Source organism: Argentina anserina, chromosome 7, assembly GCF_933775445.1.
Source record: "Argentina anserina chromosome 7, drPotAnse1.1, whole genome shotgun sequence".
Classification (NCBI taxonomy): domain Eukaryota; kingdom Viridiplantae; phylum Streptophyta; class Magnoliopsida; order Rosales; family Rosaceae; genus Argentina; species Argentina anserina.
In genome coordinates this window covers 5,908,717-5,931,848 of record NC_065878.1, presented here as the reverse complement: position 1 = coordinate 5,931,848, position 23,132 = coordinate 5,908,717, and the positions used below count along the sequence as shown (strand labels likewise).

The window sequence follows — 23,132 nt, the reverse complement described above, 5'->3', positions numbered from 1 at the left end:
CTTGACATAGTACTGATTACTTTTCTTAGGATGTATGGATTTATATTTATCTCTCTTTGGAGAAGATTAAAAATTATCACAGAATTCTACACCATTAGACCTGTCACCATCATTTCCCGCAATAATGCTGTTATTGCATTTGCTGGCTGTTCTCTCATTGTTTGCAATGCCCTGATGAAGTGGCTTTTTCTGGGCATGAAAGACCATTTTTGTAGAAGTTTGTAAATGGATGTTAATCAGGCTTGAGGTATTCTAATAACAATTAGAAGCTTGAAAAACACTCCTCTATCTTCAGATACTTCCTGGAAATTGTTGGTAGAGAACAAGCAGCTGGCTTTTAAATGTTTTGATGGCAGCGATTTATCTGCAATTCTAGAATTAGCTGGATATTATTTATCGGTGCGCCATACAAATTATGCATCTATTTCGCTCTAGTTGCCAGAATTCTTTATAGAATCGCAAATTTATAAAGGATCCTTCTCAATAGCTTTGCACTATTTTCTCAATACACCAAGCTGCTCAAACAAAAGAAAGAGATCTGCGGCAATAATTTGGAAAAACAAATTTTAATGGATATATCCTCTAACAAATTCCCAGGGAACTTAATTGCCCTTAAATTGTTGATTACCAGATAATTAAAAACAAAAAACAAAAAACAAAAACAAAAAATGGGACAGTACCCAATAGCTCCCAAAGCAGAGCTTGAAAGTATGAGATTCAAGACTAAACATACTTTGTAAAATCAATGAATAAATGAATTCAATCATAATTGAATTGATTTCTGTGCCGCCTATTGTGAATTCTCACCAAGTTGTGATACAAGCTCTACTACTCCCCACATGGGTGCATCATTCTGCAGAAGAAATCATGCAATAAGTCAGGAACATTAGCAGGAAATCATGTCAACTTCACAATGATTGATCTTCCAAAACCCGAATTCTAAATGGGATAAATCTAAATTCCCAGCTTAAGCACCAAATCAAGTCATCAAAGTATCTTGCTAAAAGTAGCATATCTTATAATCATTTCAATCTATTATCTTTGGTCCTGTAGGTCAACCAGCATATGAGTATGGTAGTTCTGTTGACATTTGACAACCCGAGATAGTCGAAGGAAAGAGACATCTCAGAGCAACTCACCAGGTAAACTACATCAAAGGCTTTGCGGTAGCTATCAATAGAATTCTCAACATTGTCATTCCTGAAACGGCAGTTACAAGGTTAAACAACTAAATCAATCTACAAGTAACCAACATCTTTTGATTTTTTTTCTATATATTGGCATGATTATCAGATTTAAATCTAAATTTTGTAGCTATGCATCAGTACTTTATCCTATTTCTCGCCATAAAGAATGAAAAATAAAAATGAAGCTGCAGGCAAAGAAGATAAAACAAACTTATCAGGCTAGCACTGTCAAGAAAGACTGAAAGAGAGGAAAGCTTAAATTACTTGTCTTCACAATGTAAAGATAATAAAGCTGTAAAAGTGATGCAGCTACCCAGTCAGAGGTGATACTCAAAGCAATAATTGTGGCAATATGAGCCTATCTCAATAGACACCCATATTAAAAGTACCTTATACAGACAGAAAATATTTCAGAAATTGAAATTTCAAATCGCTGACTAGTTGGTCATCCTAACCTATACCAACCTATTAGATGCTGTACACTAAGATATGATATCAATTAATTATTTTTCCTATCAATTACAAAAGAATTCAACTCTACTGAACCCACTATCTGGACTAGGAACATATTCAATTTCCCCTTCATGGTAATCTACTAGCCTCTAGGGCAGAAAAGATCAGTACTCCAAATTTCCTTTATGACTTGCCACCCATAAGAAAATGTTTAAATTTAAGAGTACCCTCTTAAAGTAAAGCCCCCGTTTTGCCTGTATCTGTCATTCACAAACCACAGGTTCCAACGGTCAGCATTACTCCATCACCAATGGAGAATCAAAAGATATCAGGCCCTAGCCACTGCAGTCCTCCTCTCTTCCATGAGAAAATTACTGACCGTTGTCATTTATGCCAACAGCCTATGCCCTTCACCTTTAATAGTTGTCATTTATTGTCATTCAGGGTAAATCTGTCAAAGCCTGCTGCAACAGCCACACAGAGCTCTGGAACCCATTTTGAAGACCCTTCCATTCACCTACTAGGTAAGTTCATCACCCAGACCTCATCAGATAGAATCTCAGTGCCACAAGATGATGTGAATAGCCGAGATCATGTTTAACTTCAGATAAAATCTCATTTATGACAATGAGAACTCTTGGTATTTCTAAATCTTAACTAGTGCTATAAAATCTCACCAGCTTAAGTTCCTCCATGTTAAATCCTTTTATATAGCTAACATTCATATTACGTTCTGCTCTGCAAATTGTTAATTTTATGTTTATTCTATTCTATTAGCCTGTTTATGAAAAAATATGAAGAACAAATCTATGCATTTCCCTTATTTGAGGACTGACATGTAAAACGACTGGTATAAACGAAAGCTGGTGGCAGTATAGATATATCGAATCAGAACAACAAAATGTTTAAAAATGAAGCAGCTTTGATAATGTGTAGAAGCAGAATAAGAGCAGTAATGCACTCCTGGAAAACAGTGGTTACGACAGAGACTAGAAAAATATAAGTTTGTCAAATTATTTACATATAGACTCTGGCTATGGACAATAATGTAGTGTGCAGCCGCGCATTCCTTAAGCTATACCAATTACGAGGGATAAGTTCCGCTAAGTCTTTGCACATGTAAGAATATACAGAATAAACTACAAAAATAATTTTAGAATTAAAAAAAAAAGTTAACTACCATCCATATATGCATTTTGCATTCTACTAGTGAAACAGAATAATTTTGTGCAAAACAAAACTGGAATAGATAAATAGAAGTTCTCTTACAGTAACAGATTCTATGACATATTATTAAGTATGAAATAGAAGTTTTACTTACAGAAATCCCACAGAAATTCTATTCTCATACTTCAAACCATCAGACATTCCCAAGTCGCCAATATGATCACCCAGAAGAATAACATTTCTTCTCGTCTTGACTGACACATTCTCATAAGTTGGCTCATCTAAATCACCTAATTGGTCATGAAGTGGAACAGCCATATCAAGAGCATGCTCATTTTTATTCAAACTATGAATTGTCTTCCCTGTAGATCACATTAAACCAAAATAAGAAAATGCAAATACAATGCCTCATCATCACGAATGAAATTCACATAGACAAATAGTTTGCACCACATATAAAAACAAAGTTCAAAGACAGGCAGATATTGGTAATGTAAATAGGCACCAAAAGTCTATGAAGTACACAGCTTTTCATTGGGTAGAAAAAGTGCTCTTCAGAGCAAAAACTTTACTTCACAAAATAAGGGTGCATATAACTCATAATGCTTCTTTTCTTCTTCTTCTTGTTTTTTTTTGTTTTAAAGAAAAGTGTTTAAAAGAAAAAGGAATGTCAAAAGAAAAGTAGAGATTGTAATTTGTTATCAATTTCCAATGGCCACAGACGTAGTAGCATAGCATCCTTACATATGAAGAATTAATTTTCAAGTCCTGGGTTCAGACCAGGCATGGGTGGGAATTGGGAAGGGATTTCCAGGAAGGGGATGCTTCCCTTTTGTCAGACTTCCATTAAATGAAACAGAAGAACTTGTACGGTCAAAAGCACATGTGATTGATCCTATGACCGCACACATAATATTTCTATTATATCATTGTTCACCTACTAATTTCTGGCATACAAAGACATGTTTCCAAAACCCAAAGTATGTTAGTGTGAGAAAGATTCAGCAGTATTGAACACCTTTAAAAGATATAAGGTGGCCATTATCATCAAATACCATCCTATTGGAGACGATCTTCACATTTTTGAACAATCTGTGAACTTTCTGCCTCAGGACCTAAAACAATGAGAACAGAAAAGCATAAGCATGCATACAATTCTTTAGACAGCACAAGAGAATATTGACAACAAAGCTTGACTAACCTCCTCTATAATATCTGCAAGTCCAGCAGAAAATATAAGAACAGGAATGTCTCTTTTCTGCAAGTGGGAAATAATCAGTGTACAGTGGAACCTAATGGTGAGAGTAAATGATAATTCTTGCCAGCATACACTGACATAATTATGAGTAAATCAAGCTTACCTCTAAGAACTCAAATAGTTCAACGACACCCTCCCTAAAGGCAATTGTGGAATCAGCAACAGATTGCCTAATTCCCTCATACGTAACACCTCCCTCAATCAAAAGAGCATGAGATTTTCCCCACCTGCGGGTCAGGTAATCAGTAGTCATGTGGCTGCAACATGAGTTTATCCCTCAGCAGAATGAAAATACAGGTGAACTGATGATCAAAGCAGCACAACTTATATATGCCTGCCGTAACAAAAATATAGATGGGGAGTGTGGGGAGACTCACCATTCTTCCATAAGCAAAGTTTTTTGTTCATTTGGAATGGTTGGGGAAAACTCTAAAGGATGATAGTACTCGTACAACTGACGCCTCTTGTTGTTATATTCAGGATTCTCCTGTTGCAAAAGACCATGGCTGCCTACCCTCGTTATCAATCAAAATGTGGCAAATTATACAAACCCAACACAAGGACAAGAGCGAAAGCCTAAGCTTACTTTGTCCCCGACAACCATTGACCCTGTACTTTGTCAGAGTGGCATCAAAATCTGCTATAACCTGGTGACAAACGGATAGAGTTGTGAGAAACCAGAGACCCATTACAATTTACAGAGGAGAGGAAGCATACCTGGAGTTTGGAAGGACCCGCATTCCGAATGGCCGCAATTTTGGTACCCAAGAGGTGAGGGTCGCCCACCACCACCTGAACCTCATGGCTTTCCATTCTTCTCTGGCTCCTGCAAACAAAGCAGCAAGGCAAGGAGGCATGAGATATGACTGTGAATACGACAAGACAAAGAGAAGAGAGGAGAGGAGATACCTGCAACGAGTGAAGAAGCGTCGTGGGATGAAGCTGCGATGCAGGAAGAGCCGGGTACTCATCTGATGTCTATTTCCTCCTCCCGTCTCCCTAAATATAAAAATCACAGTATCAATCCTTCTTATAAGGCCTCGTTTGGTTCGCCGAAAATAAACAACTCATTTCTTCCATGTACTGTAGTACTAACCTTTTATCCGGATGGATTCTACCTATCTTTTTTTTTTATTCCGGGAGAATTACTATTATACAATTGTGTGTGTCTTAGCCTAATAGGTTTCATGTTAGGAGATAGATTAACATCTCCGTAATAGATTAGGACTCTGAATCATACGAGATTGTGGTTTTTATAATGCATATAGGCCCTCATATCATTCAATAATACACAATTATTTCATCATGCATCATGTTATCTTGCAGCCTCTGCCGGCCCCTGCAACCCCTGCACGCAGCCCCCGAAGCCCTTGCACGCAGCCTCCGCAGCCCCGCAGGGTCTCCTCCGCATTCGCTCCGCAAAAACATCCTTTTGCCCCGCAAGACCTCGCATCAAAGGATTCAAAATTGTTCCTCCCGCATATTCACGCAAGAAACGAGAACTTCACAAGCAAAGTCTTCGCTCAAGAGAAGCTACTCCCGCCTTTTCTACGCCTCCAAATGTCAATTTTTCATTAACGTTCCCGCTTTTGAACGTATAGATATATTATATCGGGCGCTATTAGCCTTCTTCTTGTCTTTATTCCGATCTTTCTTATAACGCCGATGAGACTATAAAGGGATGAGTTTCCCCTCTTAGTCGATGTTTTATGTGTGACGGTCCTGGGGGAGTCACGATTGTTTTAAAAGGGAAGTTAATCGATTTTTGTGTGGTCGCCTGAGTGCCGCTGTTTTGGGTGCGATCGTGACTATCGCCGTGTGCATCGATTTTTCTTGTGACCATATACGTCACCCCTTCTAATTCCTATTATACTTGAATCTAATCGATTTTGTATTCGGTCATCGTCATCTCGACCGGAATTTGGCCTTCTTGATCTAGAATGAAAGGAATACCACCGTTGGGTTTCCGACATGGAGCTCGCTTTCGAAAGCCGAGGGATCGAAGACATGTTTGCCGACCCTCCTACTGATTTCCCACCCATGGCTAAGACTCAAACTCTCATCTTCATGAGATGTCACATCCATGCAACTCTCAAGGGACAAACTACGCTTGCGGTACAACAACTTTCCTAAATGAACTTTCCTGTTCTAGTAAGTTTCCTTTTTGCAAATTAGAAACTTTCCTAATCTAGTTGAGCTCATTTATTACATGTGTCTTTTTAAGACAACAATTGTCTAGATTAAGACATGATTTTCGAAATACATTATCTCTTACTATTGATTTTCTTTTCTTATATTTTTAGGTTTGGATTTAAGAGATAATTCTTGAGATAAAATTGGAGTTTCAGCCGTGTATGGAGGGACTACAAGGGATAAGCACGGGAGAGATAAACAAGGAAGCTTTTGCCGTGTGCAAGTGAAAGGAGCACTTTGTGCTACGTTCTTAATATGTTTTTACCTCCATTTGTACTTTGCTTAACCCTTATTGTTGTAATATCGAGTCATTGAGTCACAATAGGAGTCTTGGACGGTTATGGATGTGTATTTGTGCTTAAACGAGTTAAAAATGAAGAATTGGTCTAGAGTCCTAGTTTGAGTAGGAATCCTTATAGGACTAGGAAACCTAGTTGAATTAGGAGTCTTCATCTTTCTACGTTTTGGTCGCATTGGCGATTTCTTGAGAGTCATGTTTGCATTAGGAATCCTTGTTAGACTAGGAAACGTACCATTTTGGAAAGTCCTACTTGAACTCAAACTCTTATTACGAAACTTTCCTAAATGAACTTCCTTGTTCTAGTAACTTACTTATTCTAGTAAGTTTCCTTTTTGCAAATTAGAAACTTTCCTAATCTAGTTGAGCTCATCTATTACATGTGTCTTTTTAAGACAACTAATGTCTAGATTAGGACATGAATTTCGAAATACATTATCTCTTACTATTGACTTTCTTTTCTTATTTTCAGATTTAAGAGATAATTGGAAGGAAAGATGAATCCATGTCGTGCAAGAGTAGAATGGATGAGATAATGCACGAATTAGAGAAGAAAAAGGAGTCCTTGCCGTGCTAAATCATTCAGAATTTAAGGGAGATTAATTTCAGAATTTTGGAGATAATATCTAGAGGAAAAGAAGGAGTTTCAATCGTGCTATCCCTCCATTCAATCAAAGAGAGCCGTGCCTTATCAATTCAGCAAATAAAAAGGAGTCCAGCCGTGTGTAACCCTAGAGAAACAAGGGGATAAAAGCTGAATTAATCCAAGGAAAAGGAGAGCCATTCGATCTCATCATGGCAGCAACATCACAGCCGTCCATCCTCCATGGATCAGCCCAAAACCTAGCAGCCTCCTCTCCTCCTTCCTCTATATATAGCTCGGCCTCCCTTCAGAAAATTCATCACCATTCTCTCACAAAGCAAGCCGAAATTCTGCCAAAATCCATCCAGAAAATTACAAGCCAAAAACTTCATCCATCTCCACCAAGCCGTGCTCATCTCCTTGCCTCTCCAAATCCGAATTCATCCTTGCTTCATCCTTCAAGGTTTCTAATGTGTGATTCATCCATGGCTTGTAATCTTTCTTTTTATTTTCTGCAATTTTCGATTTCATTGTATGAATTCTTGGATGTGATTTTCGGTTTTATATATGAAGAACATAAATTCAGACTTCTTTGGTTTTATGTTTTGATTGTATGAATTCATTGAAATATGTATGTATGCCGTGCTAGATGAATAGGGGCAGTAGGTTTTCGAATTGGTTTTAGGTTTTATTTTGATTTATTCCTTGAACTTGTGCATCTAAATCAATGCTTGAGGAAGCCAAGGCCATGGTTCTCCTAAGGTTGCGATTTCATTCACCAAAGTATTCTTTGATTGAATATGCGCTTCGTGTTTCAATAATTGATACTTGTTTAGGGTTGTGAAAGTTCTAGGAATTCGCATGTTTAATCAAGATGAGTGACGCCATGCTTGTGTAACATGTCTCCAATTCGACTTAATGTGCTTATGTGCTACTTTGTTGTTTAACTAGAACGCTTCGTTATGTTGAATTCTCTTTAGCATATGTTTAGGATTGAACGCTTCGTTGATTCTAAATAACTAAGAAGTCTTAACGATTAGATGAACCGCTTCGGACTCTAATTAGAATTGGAATTGAAATGGACTTAGATATAATCGAAAATACTTGTTGCCTATATGTTGATCTATACGTGTTATACATGTTTCTTGAGTGAAATTCGTGTTTTGGTTATGTGATGAATGGTTGATCAATTGTATATAAGTAATTTAGGATTTATTTTAAGTAGTAGTCTTAGAATCCAAACTCAAATCCCCCAATAACATGATAAGTGTTGAGGCCCTTTTGATTTCCCGGACTGAACGATCCCTGCTTATTCTATACTAACGATGATATTTTTCAGGGTATTTTATAGACGTTCTAACAAAACGCTCTATCAGCAAGGAGCTTGAAGAAGAAGATATTCATGGCTAGAGGAAATCAAGGAATCTGTGTGACACATAGAGAAGACTCACGACTTAAATACAAATCCACAAGGGATAAGGAGTCTTATGCCGTGCCAATTTATTCAAGGAATTAAGGAGATGATTTTCAAAATTGAAAGGATAATTCAAGAAGATTAAATTGAAGATCAAGCCGTGTACTCTAGAGACTCACACGGCAAAACAAGGAGAGAAACAAGGAGTTTCAAGCCGTATGAAGCTTTAGAGATTATGTAGGAGTCTTTGCCGTGCCATCCATTCAGATTTTCAAGGGGTTACAGCCGTGACACACTTAGATAATAAAGGAGATAAAGGCTGAATAATTCAAGGAAATAAAGAGAGCCATTTGATCCAATTGAAGAGAGAAGATCACAGCCACACATTCACTTTGATCCAGCCCAATGCCGAGCTGCTCTCCTCTCCTCCTTCCTCTATATATAGCACGGCATTCTTTCACAATTGGCATCACCATTCTATCACAAAGCTAGACCGAACCTCTGCCAAAATATATTTAGAAAATTCAAGCCAAAAACTTCATCCATCACCACCATAGCCGTGCTCATCTTCTTGCCTCTCCATAATCGAAATCATCCTTGTTTCATCCTTCAAGGTTTCTAATGTGTGATTTATCCATGGCTTGTAATCTTTCTTTTGGTTTTCTGCAAATTTCGATTTCATTGAATGAAGGATGTCATTTTCGTTTTCATATATGAAGAACATATTTTCAGACTTATTTGGTTTTATGTTTTGATTGTATGAACTCTTGAATATGTGTGTATGTCATGTGTTATGACTTAGGGCAATAGGGTTTCCGATTTCCTTTTAGGTTTTATTAAAATTGATTCCTTGAATTGTACATCTAAATCAATGCTTGAGGAAGCCAAGGCCATGGTTCTCCTAAGGTTGCGATTTCATTCACCAAAGTGTTCTTTAATCGCATATGCGTTTCGTGTTTCAATTATTGGTACTTGTTTAGGATTGTGATAGTTCTAGGAATTTGCATGCTTAATCAAGATGAGTGACGTCATGCTTTCTTACATGTCTCCAATTCGACTTAATGTGTTTATGTGCTACTTTGTTGTTTACTAGTACGCTTCGTTATGTTGAACTCTTTTTAGCATATATTTAGGATTGAACGCTTCGTTGATTCTAAATAATTAAGAAGTCTTAACGATTAGATGAACCGCTTAGGGCTCTAATTAGAATTGGAATTGAAATGGACTAAGAAATAATCGAAAATTGTTGCTGCCTATTGGTTGTTCTATGCATGTCATACATGTTTCTTGAGTAGAATTCGTGTTTTGGTTATGTGATGAGTGGTAGATCAATTGTATATAAGTAATTTAGGATTTATTTTAAGTAGTAGTTTTATAATCCAAATCAAATCCCACAATAACATGATAAGGGTTTTGATTACCTTTGATTCCTTGGACTAAACGATCTCTGCTTATTATATAGTAACGATGATGTTTTTCAGGGTATTTTATAGACGTTCTAACGAACGATCTATCACATAGCATGATGATCAACGTGTGAAACTCATCGTTACTATAGCACGTGGTTTTCAAATTGGACGTTTTTGGGTTACATGGGACCCTAATAGCACTACATTGTGAATTTGGAACTTCAAATTTGGAAAATGGACCTCGGAACGTCAAAAACGACGTCATTTGGCCCTTGGCCGTACACGGTTATTGTTTCGGCATTTCCGGAACGTTTTTTGGCGTTTTACCGGCGTATTGACTGCCTTCCGGCCACTTTCTGATGTTTCCGGCACCGCCATCCGGTTCCTGTCGGTGTCCCCTGTCAGACCTGAAGCTCCGGCCTCTATACCGGCCGCCGCCGGCCGGTTTTTCGGTAATCGGTGCCGCCGGTTTCCGGTGAGTTTTTCGACAATTTTTTCATTGTTCCGCCGGCCGGTTTTTTGGTAATCGGTGCCGCCGGTTTCCGGTGAGTTTTTCGACGATTTTTTCATTGTTTCTCGTTATTTTCCGGCATATTTCCAGCAGTCCTTACTGTCATTTCCTAGTCCAAATTTCACCCGGTTTTTAGTTCTTTGGACATGGTTTTTCGGGTTAGTTTTCCGGTTTTCTCTACGTCTGTTATATGCACTCACCGACACTCTTTGTGTATGTTTCCACACCATTTTTGGATGGTTTCTACCACCCTCGCTTACTGTTTGGTATTTCACTGCTTTAATACCATGTTTTCCAACTCTTTAGTTGAAGAATGTAGTACTAATGCCATGTGATACATTTGATGGGATCGCACTTTGTTCTGATTCCCTTTCTTACAATATCCTACGACGTATTGAATGAAATTGTTCCCGTGTTGCTAACTTTCTTAATTGTCATTTTGTAAATGTCCCGCGGCGAAATCGAATGTCTAGCTGATTGCGGAACAACTCACACAGTCCTATGGCACATGCAGTTGTTCACGGATCTAGTGTTTTCGACTTCTTTGATGACTACAATGATTGGCTCGAAATCCATCATTCCAGGAAGAGACACTGCTTCTTTCATGTTGCCTAATGGTACGACACTCAACGTCGTAGAAGCTCTTTATGCGCCGAAGTCTCCCCGCACCTTGCTAAGTTTTAAGGGCATACGTGCCAATGGTTTTCACCTCGATACTTATGTTGAGAATGAAGAGGAATATCTTTGTGTTACCTCTGAGAACGCAGGCCAGCGCTGCATCTTAAAGAAGATGAAGAGTCTTGGGAATGGTTTGTATCTTACATCCATTCGAATCTTTGAATCATATGCGGTTGAACACAACTTTTGTGATTCAGACTCTTATATACTTTGGCATGCCCATCATCTCGGGCACCCTAGACGTGCAATGATGATTAGATTTCTTAAGAATTCATATGGTCATCCATTTTTCAAGTCCCAGAAGCGATTGGAGAATCACCTCACCCGTGCTCCACACGGTGAGGCCGTGCCACGACTTTCATGTCGTCGGTCACAGGAGCTTGTGATGCCTCCCGTGCTTTCTAATGCCTCCACGGCAATTTCCGATGCCCATCGCTCGTTTTGCAAAGCTTGTTCTCTTTCTAAATTTTAAGAAAGAACTTCTTTTGCTAAGGCTTCGACCGAGAACATTCCATTCTTACAACGTATCCAATGTGACATTTGTGGACCTATTCAACCAGAATGCAGACCTTTTCGATATTTTATGGTATTAGTTGATGTATCGACGCGTTGGTTACACGTCGCTTTGTTAGCCACAAGGAATGCTGCATTTGCTAAATTTATAGCTGAGATTATCAAACTTCGGGCTCACCACCCTGACTATCCTATCAAATCCATTCGTTTGGATAATGCTGGAGAATTCACCTCCAAAACTTTTGATGATTAATGCATGTCTATTTGGATGAAGTTGAACATCCTATTCCTCATGTTCATTCATAGAACGGTCTAGCAGAGGCTACCATCAAGCGTATTCAGCTTGTTGCTCGGGCAATGCTTATGGGTACTAACCTGCCGGTCTCTACGTGAGGATATGCAGTGTTGCATGCAGTGACACTTATTCGTTTCAGACCCACGGCTAACCAAGCGTTTAGTGCGTACCAGATGGTAACTGGTTACGAACCCAATATTTCACACTTACGCATTTTTGGTTGCGACGTCTATCTGCCTATTACGCCTTCACTGCATACTAAGATGGGTCCTCATAGATGATTATGTATCTATGTTGGCTATAATTCCCCAACGATTGTCCGCTACTTAGAACCAACCATCGGAGATCTCTATAGTGCAAGATTTGTAGATTGTCACTTTGATGAGACATGCTTCCCGTCGTTAGGGGGAGATGGGAATGTTATCATTCCAAATGAACGTCAGGAATTGACCTGGTGTGTCCCCACTATGTCTCATTATGATCCCCGCAATTCTCAAAGTGAGTTAGAAGTGCAACGCATTATCGACCTCCAGAAAGTTGCGGATTCGATACCCGATGGCTTTGTAGATATTGCTAAAGTGACGAAATCAAACATACCCACTGCAAATGTACCGGCACGGTTGGATGTCCCGGCAATTTAGGCAGAACTTGACTCATTAGCGAAGAGATGTCAAATCAGTTGGACATAAATGGGTGTTCGTTCGTAAGCGTAATGAGATGAACGAGATCGTGTGTTATAAGGCAAGAGACTTGTGGCGCAAGGATTCTCACAACGACTTGGTATTGACTATGAAGAGACTTATTCTCCTATTATGAACATCATTACCTTCCGCTACCTTATTAGTCTGGTAGTGTCCGAAAGACTAAACATGCAGCTTATGGATGTGGTCACAGCTTATCTCTATGGGGATCTTGAAGCAAAGATATACATGAAAGCTCTAGAGGGACTACCTTTACTTCCATCAAGTACCTCTAGACCACAGAGTGCTCATGCAGTCAGATTACGTCGTTCATTGCATGGGTTGAAGCAATCCGGAAGAATGTGGTACAATCGGTTGCATCAATACTTGGTGAGAAGGGGTTCTAAGAATGATGAACTATGCCCATGTGTGTTCATACGAAAGACAAATTCTAGATTCGTCATCGTTGCGGTCTATGTTGATGACATGAATATAATTCGTACTCTTGATGAGATTGAAGAGACCGTGTCTTATTTGAAGTCGGAATTTGAGATGAAGGACGAAATTCTATCTCGGCCTTGAGCTTGTGTGCATAGGGCTGACGACATCTTAGTCCATCAGTCGAATTACACACAGAATATGATTCGATGTTTCAATATGGATCTATGCAGTCCATTGTCTACTCCCATGGTCGTCTGAAGTCTAGATATCAAGAAAGATCCATTCCGTCCTAATGAGGACGATGAAGAAGTTATTGGTCCTGAAGTTCCATACCTTAGTGCAATTAGGGCACTATTGTATCTTGCTCAATGCACTAGACCGAACATATCTTTCATAGTGTTATTAGCTAGATTTAGCTCCGCGCCTACGCTACATCATTGAAATGGAATCAAGCATTTGTTTCGGTACTTGAAAGGTTCCCTTGACATGGGATTGTTCTACCCCTATTGAAGAGAGAACACCGCCACGATATCTACCCACACCACCGCCGTCGTCGGCCCCGGTCTTGCTGCTGTACGCCGCAGCGACGCCGCCGGTCGCTCTGGCGTGGAGACCGTGCACGGTGCCGAGATCAGCAACCGGTCCCGTGCAGCTCATTCCACCGATGCAAAGACTCCAAACAACTTGTTAGTTGGTTATGCTGACCATGGTACCTCTCTGACCCTCATAAGGCTCGTTCTCAAACCCGTTATGTGTTTACCATTGGGAATACGACGATATTTTGGAGATCCACGAAGCAAATTCTTGTTGCTACTTCTTCGAATCACACAGAGATCATCGCCCTCCATGAAGCAGTTAAAGAATGTGTTGGGCTATGATCACTCGTTCTTGTGGATTAGTCTCTACAACTGATCAACCTACGTGCATTTATGAAGATAATACAGCTTATATAGAGCACACAAAGTTAGGTTTCATCAAGGGAGACAACACCAAGCATATTTCGCCCAAGTTCTTCTATAACGTTCAACAATAGAAGTTCTTGAATGTTCAGATCAATCAAGTGAGTTCATAATCCAATGTTGCAGATTTGTTCACCAAGTCTTTGCCTAAATCTACTTTTGTGAAACATGTGAAGAGCATTGGCATGCGTCGTTTATCGGAACTTTAGAGTTTGGTAGACTTCAGGGGGAGTCTACATCACATGTTAAGATCTTTAAGTAGTTTGTGCGTTGTGCTCTTTTTCCCTTCGATCAAGCTTTTGTTTTACCCAAGAGGTTTTTGTTTTGCTTGACAAGGTTTTTACCGAGGTAACGTTTTGCGCCATGCAACCTAGGCATGCGACATAAGGGGGAGTGTTCCGGGAGAATTACTATTCTACCCATGTGTGTGTTTTAGCCTAATAGGTTTCCTGTTAGGAGATAGATTAGCATCTCCGTAATATATTAGGACTCCGAATCCTACGAGATTGTGGTTTTTGTAATGCTTATATATAGGCCCCCATATCATTCAATAATACACAATTATTTCATCTTGCATCACTTTTTTATTTTACTATTTTATTTTTTTAGCCCTCCCGTATATTATTACTTCAGTTTATATTCTCTTGGCATGTTTTTTGGTAAAGTTGTTACCAAATGAGAGTTTCTAGTTATAGTAGTGAAGATGTCACATATGTTTTGTGTTTTAGGGAGAAATGAAAGGTTCACATCAATCAATACCTTCTGTTTTGATGTCAGGCTGTCCTTACAGGCCGCAATGTACATTTTCCATTGTTTGCTCAGCTCTAGCTTGAGTCTCGTCATCTCATCTTCTACTTCTTTCTATAGTTGGCAAGAAAAATTACACATTATGACTGAAATATTTCTAAATTTATGTATACAATTGATTGCAGTACAGTGATCACTCAAAAGTCATAGATATTGCTCTACTTATTGGACAATACAGAAGCATTTGAATCGCTTGCGAGTCAACTAGAGGTTATTGTCTTACCATATATTGGGATGACCATGATTGTCCAGTCTGAGTTGAGGATAATGAGGAGTTCATATCAATGAATTAGGTTATCGAGTAGAACTGTGTAGAGGTAGAGCTGCTGTTATGTCTGAGTTTAATGATTGTTGGGAGTGCATTCCTGATTCCACGATGCCATCAACGCTTGGTCTTCTTTAGCTACACTTGTGAATGAAATAAAGCTGCCTGGTGACATTTCATATAATTTGTTTGATGAAGCTTGTCCCATGGTAAACCTGAAAAAAATTGCATTTATTCAAAAATAGAATCAGCACAGTACACACAAACACATATATTCAATTAATCACCGAGCTCACTTGATTCCAATGTCATGATCTATTCGAGCATTACGGTGTTGGTATTGTGTTCTTGTCCTCTCTGGTGAGAGAGTACAAAAGAATATGAGTGAGAAAGTACAAATAAAAATAAATACCAGATAAAAGTATCTTAATAAAATGCCTGATATAAGAGTTTCCAAAGTGATAACCTCTGGGTTGCTGGTTTCACATGGATTCAGAAACATTTGAGTCCCAACTATTGCTAAGTAGGTAATGTATTTGCTTGCTTATTACGATCTGCTGGGGTAATTTTGTGGTTGCTGATTGCACATGACTGACCTTTCCCTTGCCAATGATGTACACAGAGCAAAAACCCGGTGCCCCTTTTGACACGCTGCTTGGGATGTCTGTAGTCTTGTTGAATGCTGTTTTGAATTTCAAAAAGGAGTGTGTACACAGTAGCACTGCATATTGAGCTTTGTCAAAAAAAATTAAAGTACAAGCTGAAATAAAGCTCAGATTTTTTTTTATTTTGCTTGCAAAAATTTACCTTATTAAGTTGCGATTAACCAAATAGACAAGTCACCATACAGAGGGCCAAACAACAATTTGATGAGAAATTGCTGTGTTGCATTATTATGGATAATTAGAGAATGCAAGAACCAAATCAGATATAAGTTTATATAATCACCTGAAGAAGCCACTTTTTGAAGGTGCTGCAAGTACCGAAACCTCAATTGAATGTGTCGAAATAAAATTGATGAGTGCTTTTGCTACATCAGTATATTCAACTATTATTTCCTTGCATATCACCTGTTGTAAGTGTATATTTAGTTAGAGATGAGAGTTACTTGTGCTACAAACTACACACAATATAATCATATTCGTTTAACACTCCAAATGTCTTTCTTATAGAAAGTACGAAGTGGAAGAAACAACTCCCTATAGTCAGCGTCAAATATAACACGAAAGCAGTTATCTGTTTATACCATTGATAAGAGCACGCAGCTATTTTTGTCAACTGATACCTATGATAAAGATGTATACTTGCCTACAATTTCAAAACAAACCTGCAAACAATGTTGTAATACAGTATGTTGAGGAAACAAAAGAAAAAAACTTCTCCTCATCAACCACTGGACATAATTTCTTTCACACTGTAATGCGTCTCCACATTCAACAACTCATTCTCCTCCACACAATCAGTCCATCACATGTAAATGAACCTTTCCATGCATACTTCTGTCACAGAATCTCTGAAATTCAGTTATGCTTATGATCTTTTCCCTTTCTGGAAATATTTATGCTATAACCTATTTATGTTAAGAACGTAAATAATTCAAGGATTGGGAAACAGATCATCAATTATGAACTTTCGCCTAACTAAAATCTCCCGAGTTCATTAATAATGGAATATTGGCAATGTTAGCAATGACAAAATTCCCTAAACCATATGCTGTTATACTACTTTTTCCATGAGGTTGTTTCATGCTTTCATCCAATTATGACTACATATTTGATTTGCTGAAATAGACAGAAAGAAGATCAATATATTTATTAAGATTTTACACAGTGAATCTGGGACAAGTCCACAAACTTCGTAAAAGAATTGAAAGAATATATGGTCTATTAACATATCAATATAACCAAAAACTCAAAATCAAAACAAAATCAAATGGTGAAGATACACACAGAAGGAACTAGTACAACAAGAATGACGGTAACAGTAAGAACCTGGTTTTATGTTCAGCAACAATAGGGGCATATGGACACTGCGGACACACATTTGATTCTCCATCGTCGGCAATGAGTTTGTTTGATGAAGCTTGTCCCATGGTGAACCTGAAAAAAGAATTGCATTTCTATACAGTTAGTCCTCTCTCATTAAACTCTCAAAAATAGAACCAGCACAGCTACACACACGCGCACATATATTCAAATAATCACAGAGCTCACTGATTCCATTGTCATGATCTATTTGAGCATTACAGTGTTGGTTGTGTGTTCTTCCTCCCTGATGATTTAGCAATCCAAAGAAAATGAGTGAGAAAGTACAAATAGAATTAAAAACCAGACAAAAGTATATTGAAAGTGATACAACACCTCTGGGTTTCTGGTTCCGCATGGATTCAGAAACATATGAGTCCGAACATTGCTACTAAGTAGGTAATGCATTTGCTTATTATGAGCTTCTGGGGGTAATTTACTGGTTGCTCATTGCACATGACTGACCTTTCCCTTGCCAGTGACGTATACAATGCATGAAACCAGTGCCCTTTTGATACATTGCTTGGGATGTCTGTAGTATTATGGAATGCTCTTTTGCATTTAGAAAGGGAGTGTGTGATCAGTAGCAATGCATATTGAGCTTTGTCGAAAATTCTTAAAGTAAAAGCTGTAACAAAAGGTCAGAATATATGTAAATTTTGTTTATATAATCACCTGACGAAGTCACTTTTTGAAGGTCAGCTGATGAATGCTCGATTACTCGACATCAATATTTAACCATGAACACATCATTAGTAGTATAAAGCAAGAGGGTATCGTTCACAAACCGGGGATCCAGCCAGGGCTTAGGATCACAATACTTAACACGAATTCATAAAGATATAAAAGGTTTGATTTAGATTCGGATTGAGTTATAAAAACAGTAAATAAAACCTAAACTAATATATATATGTGATCAACCAACCAACACATAAACAATCACCAAACAAATCATGTAAGAACAAAGACCATCGAATTCCCTTCTCATTCATGTTCATGCCGTAGGTATCAAGGTTCCAAACTAAGTTCGATTATGCATCAAGTTCCTACTTGGTTCCTAATACATGGATACAATCGAGCTTAACTACTTGTCTTGCTACGAATTCTAACATACCAATTCATCATGCAATTACGTATCACATAGAGAAATCAACATGTTTAAATACCTATCCACTGCCGAACTTAGAACCAAAAATCGGTGAAAAACCAAAGAACAATTACTCAACTACTTGTATCATAATCGTTACTAACTTTGAATGATTAACATATGCAACATCAACTACTTGTCTCAATCACACATGCAATATAAGAACACATCGAAATTTGATCAAGAACATGAAACAATAACTCACGGCATCAAAACAGAAATCATTGAAAGAGAAATCGAAATCTTTATATCATACACAATTCGAAAGAACAACTATCTCATAGACAAGATTGAATTGAACTTTAACAAAACAAAAACAGAAATCATCCAAGAACAAGATTATATAAAACCGAAATAAAACATGAAGATCATAGAGTTACACTTTGAAATAATCCTACGGGGTTTATTCCAAGCAAACGAAGATCCTAGGCTACTTGCTTCGAATCCAAAGGGTGGAAAAGGATGAATTTCGGTTTTAGGATTTCTTGGAGGATGGAAGAGTATTTCGACAGAGCTATGGCTGTTGCTTTGTGTGCAAGGCTGATGATGAAAATATGGGGAGGCCGAGCCTCTATATATAGGAGTCTAAGAAGCCTTCTTGCCGTCCCATTTAGGAGATAGAAACCAATTGGGAAACTGAAATCCTCTTTGTTATGGATTTGATTCATGTACTCCATATCCAACTTGATGTAGGAAACCAAGTCCAATAGGGAGATCACTTAAGGGCTGCACGGCAACATCCTTGGTCCAACTAGAGGTAGCTAGGCTGGCCTCCTCTTCTCCTTCTTCAACTCGAACATGATTTTCTTGTTCAACTAGGAATGCTTCTCGGCAACTCTTCTTTCTTTCCAAATATGATTTGTCTTTCCTGAAAAGAAATCGTCGATTAAGGAATAAGAAAGAATGAAAATAGGAAAGTAGAATCATAGTCGAGTAAGGAATCCTAGCTCAATAAGGAGTTCTAACACTTGCACAATTTCAACATCAATTCATTCCAAATTCGAAATAGCTCTCCTTAGAACATAGAAATGACAAATATGAAACTAAAACAACTAAATAAGAAGTAACAAAGCATAAGAATATGGCATATATACATTAAGAACGTCACACTTTGTGTTCCTATCATCAGCAAGCCTAGAAGTACCAAAGCCTCAATTGAATATGTCGAAATAAAATTGATGAGTGCTTTTGCTACATCAGTACCTTCAACTATTACTTCCTTGTATCTCACCTGTTGTAATTTAATTAGAGAAGAGAGTTATCTGTGCAACAAACTTCACTCGATATAATCATATTCGTTACACACTCAAAAAGTTTTTTCCTACAGAAAGTACGGAGTGGAAGAAACAACTCACTATGTTCAGCGTCAAATCAGCTTTTGCACAATGTCATACCTTCCTCCTTTACTTCAGATCCAGACACCAAATTCTCAGCTGCACCAAAAAGTGTAAAGCGAGCGCAAATCGAGGATTTAGAACAGTAGACAAATATTAACTTTCAGAGCATGACTACATTGATAGGAATAAGAAGACTAGACAAAAGTATTTACATTCCCGAGTATGACTACATTGATAGGTAGACAAATATTCACCGACTAGGTTCATATTTCCAGCATAGGCAATTGTGAGGAATACAACATTGATCAAATATGCTATAGGCACACATACATGGATTGTTAGGAATATATATATATATATATATATTACTACGTTTAATTTATTTTTTACTTATAAGCACATACATAGATATTCACGTACTTTGATTGGGAAGGCTTGGTGCTGATTGTCTAACATGCACCAGGCTGAGACTTTGGCCCTTGGCAAGAAGAGTCTCGACTATCCACTTAAGAGCATTTTGACTTCTCTTGTCCTTGTCTATTTCCACCGCCATCGCTTCTTCTCAATTTTCGTCACCTGCACTCCATAATCTCGCCCTCTCTCTTCTCTCTCTCTCTCTCTCTCTGAATTGATCTTATAGTAGTGCTCCTAACAAATACTTAGAGTACAATTATTTCCTTAGATTCAGAAACAAAGCAACAATTGATGAAGAACCTATCTCCTCAATATTCAGAGGATGCTCTCAGAATATATAGACATCTACGACCGTACAAATAACTGGTAGGATCTTTGAATAAATTAAAAATGTGTTCCTTACGTATGTACAGATAACTGGTAATATATTTGAACAAATCAAAACTGTGCTTCTTACGTATGTACTCTCCAAAACCAACAACATTTCCAACTAAGCCTAAATGTTTCTCTGTATCAGACTAGAAATTTGTGTACGCTTTCTAGTAAGAGTTTGTTAATTAATTATGCATAACACGAAAGCAGTTATCTGTTTATACCATTAATAAGAGCACGCAGCTATTTTTGTCAACTGATACCTATGATAAAGATGTATACTTGCCTACAATTTCAAAACAAACCTGCAAACAATGTTGTAATACAGTATGTTGAGGAAACAAAAGAAAAAAACTTCTCCTCATCAACCACTGGACATAATTTCTTTCACACTGTAATGCGTCTCCACATTCAACAACTCATTCTCCTCCACACAATCAGTCCATCACATGTAAATGAACCTTTCCATGCATACTTCTGTCACAGAATCTCTGAAATTCAGTTATGCTTATGATCTTTTCCCTTTCTGGAAATATTTATGCTATAACCTATTTATGTTAAGAACGTAAATAATTCAAGGATTGGGAAACAGATCATCAATTATGAACTTTCGCCTAACTAAAATCTCCCGAGTTCATTAATAATGGAATATTGGCAATGTTAGCAATGACAAAATTCCCTAAACCATATGCTGTTATACTACTTTTTCCATGAGGTTGTTTCATGCTTTCATCCAATTATGACTACATATTTGATTTGCTGAAATAGACAGAAAGAAGGATCAATATATTTATTAAGATTTTACACAGTGAATCTGGGACAAGTCCACAAACTTCGTAAAAGAATTGAAAGAATATATGGTCTATTAACATATCAATATAACCAAAAACTCAAAATCAAAACAAAATCAAATGGTGAAGATACACACAAAAGGAACTAGTACAACAAGAATGACAGTAACAGTAAGAACCTGGTTTCATGTTCAGCAGCAATAAGGGCACATGATCAACCCATTTTCATTACACTGCGGGCACACATTCGACTCCCCATCTTCGGCAATGAGCTTATGACTTCCACTGCACTTGAAACAAACCACAAACCGAACCGCGGCGCAACCTTGACACGGCCCCTCTGATCGATCCAACGGCACTCCTGCGAGGAGCGGCCGCAGCTTTCCTTGCTCATGAAGCGCCAGAACCTCCTCTGCTCCCCCAATGTATCTCCCCTTAATGAAAAGCTTGGGAGGAACCGACTTGGAATCCAAAATGTTCCAAAGCTCTTGCCTAAACTCCATGTGCATCGACACATCTCGCTCGAAGTACACAACCCGGAAGCTCTCTAGCAGAAACCGGATGCTGTTGCAGTCGTCGAAGGTCTTTCGGATCCCTCGAAGGCTTGTGGTGTAGAGAATCACTGACTCAAAGCTCCCAGGCGGATGTTTCTCTTCGAAGGGCAATAAAGGGTCCGGCTCCGGCTCTGTTTCATTGTTTACAATCTCATTTTGGGCCTCTGTTGTTCTTGCTATTCTCTCGGCTTCACTCCATTTCATGCACTCAGTTACGGCTTGGCGAAAGGCGGCCAGTAGCCCCGGGTCGAAGAGGGTCCCGGAATATATGTCCGGTCGCCGGAAAGACGAGATGTCAATCTCCGATAAAGGTTTTTCCGGCAGCGTTACTGCGTCAGAATCTGGGAAAGTAGCTTTACTCTGCATCAACTTAGACTCCACAGAAGAAACTGGAACATTTGTCTTCGTTCTTGGCGCAAAGTTCTCTTTGTCGTCGTCGTCGATTTCATCCTCAGAGTCATCTGTGAGGAGGTCTCTCATAAGCTCATCGACGTCGATAACATCAGGCAGTTGTTGCTCATCGATGTTGTTGTTGTTCTTCTTCTTCTCTGTTTGCTTGTGGAATTTGACAACCGACGTGTTTGGAATGTTTTCGACGTACCCATGATCTGATGCGTTCACCTGAAGAAGAAGACGATCTTGTGGCTTCACCTGAAGAACTCTTGGGATTGATTTCAACCTCTTCACGAGTTTTCCTTTCATTCCATTCATGATTACCTTTTGTATTCCAAACACAGAACCCACTGTGAAACACTATAACACTAAATCTAAATGGGAAGATGAATCTGAACCTAGGAATTGAGAGATGAATTAAGGATGGAGAGCAAGAACTTTCCAGCTACAACGGCTACAAAGTTTAAGTGGGGTCTCTACTCTGATTCTGTACGGCGCGAACCACAGTGTTATAATGTCTTTCAGCATAGCTGTGCGCCACGTCTTCTATGTAAAGGGTAATCCCGTCGAATGTGAGTTTAACAGGACAAGTGTCTAATATGCAGGTGTGTTGTGCTGACGGTGGGGCGTAATGCAAGAGTAGCGTAACATTATTGCTAACGGTCATAATTGACCGTGGAGTTTAGACAATGAATATTTGGGAATATTATCAGCGTCAAGTTACTTTACTTTACTAATCTCATATATGAGCGTTGTTATTTCTCCTGACTTGGTCATTTCGAGTCTTTGCATGTTCAAATTTCTCATTTCATTAAATGTACTTGTAATCCATCTGTTCATATGTGAGAGCTCCAAAGCGAGAGGGGGCTTTGGAAGTTAAGCGCGCGGGTGGTTTCATTTTTTGTCAGGCAGCGCCTCTGGCCGACGTCATGGCCGGACCTGAGAGGAGGCCTAAGAGGCAACCGCCTCAAGCCAGAGAGAGAGAGAGA

The 23,132-nt window shown here is 38.6% G+C and overlaps 2 protein-coding genes across 3 annotated transcripts; both read right to left on the bottom strand.

The window, feature by feature from the left end:
- Nucleotides 1-569: 569 nt before the first annotated feature.
- Nucleotides 570-5,072, bottom strand: LOC126801854 (uncharacterized). Of its 2 annotated transcripts, none has more exons than XM_050529326.1 (10): nucleotides 4,975-5,072; nucleotides 4,783-4,891; nucleotides 4,652-4,712; nucleotides 4,443-4,575; nucleotides 4,169-4,322; nucleotides 4,009-4,065; nucleotides 3,826-3,922; nucleotides 2,962-3,169; nucleotides 1,140-1,200; nucleotides 570-853 (listed from the first exon to the last, which is right to left on the bottom strand). In XM_050529326.1, exons 1-10 carry the CDS (start codon nucleotides 5,034-5,036, stop codon nucleotides 791-793), a joined length of 1,005 nt encoding a protein of 334 aa, XP_050385283.1. In that variant the 5' UTR covers nucleotides 5,037-5,072; the 3' UTR covers nucleotides 570-790. The 2 variants fall into 2 exon arrangements, with proteins under 2 accessions (XP_050385283.1, XP_050385284.1); XM_050529327.1 differs by having other exon boundaries at nucleotides 4,169-4,292.
- Nucleotides 5,073-21,172: 16,100 nt separating this feature from the next.
- LOC126803125 (uncharacterized protein At3g28850-like) lies at nucleotides 21,173-22,473 on the bottom strand. The gene has a single exon (XM_050530884.1). It carries the CDS (start codon nucleotides 22,459-22,461, stop codon nucleotides 21,388-21,390), a length of 1,074 nt encoding a protein of 357 aa, XP_050386841.1. The 5' UTR covers nucleotides 22,462-22,473; the 3' UTR covers nucleotides 21,173-21,387.
- Nucleotides 22,474-23,132: the final 659 nt, after the last annotated feature.

What these genes read in the sequence shown, in the direction of transcription:
- LOC126801854 (XM_050529326.1), bottom strand. Translation starts at nt 5,036, where the DNA reads ATGAGTACCCGGCTCTTCCTGCATCGCAGCTTCATCCCACGACGCTTC. An exon ending in CGCTTCTTCACTCGTTGCAG is followed by an intron (nt 4,892 to 4,974) that starts GTATCTCCTCTC and finishes CTTTGTTTGCAG; the next exon opens with GAGCCAGAGAAGAATGGAAA. An exon ending in TTGCAGATATTATAGAGGAG is followed by an intron (nt 3,923 to 4,008) that starts GTTAGTCAAGCT and finishes TCATTGTTTTAG; the next exon opens with GTCCTGAGGCAGAAAGTTCA.
- LOC126803125 (XM_050530884.1), bottom strand. Translation starts at nt 22,461, where the DNA reads ATGAATGGAATGAAAGGAAAACTCGTGAAGAGGTTGAAATCAATCCCA.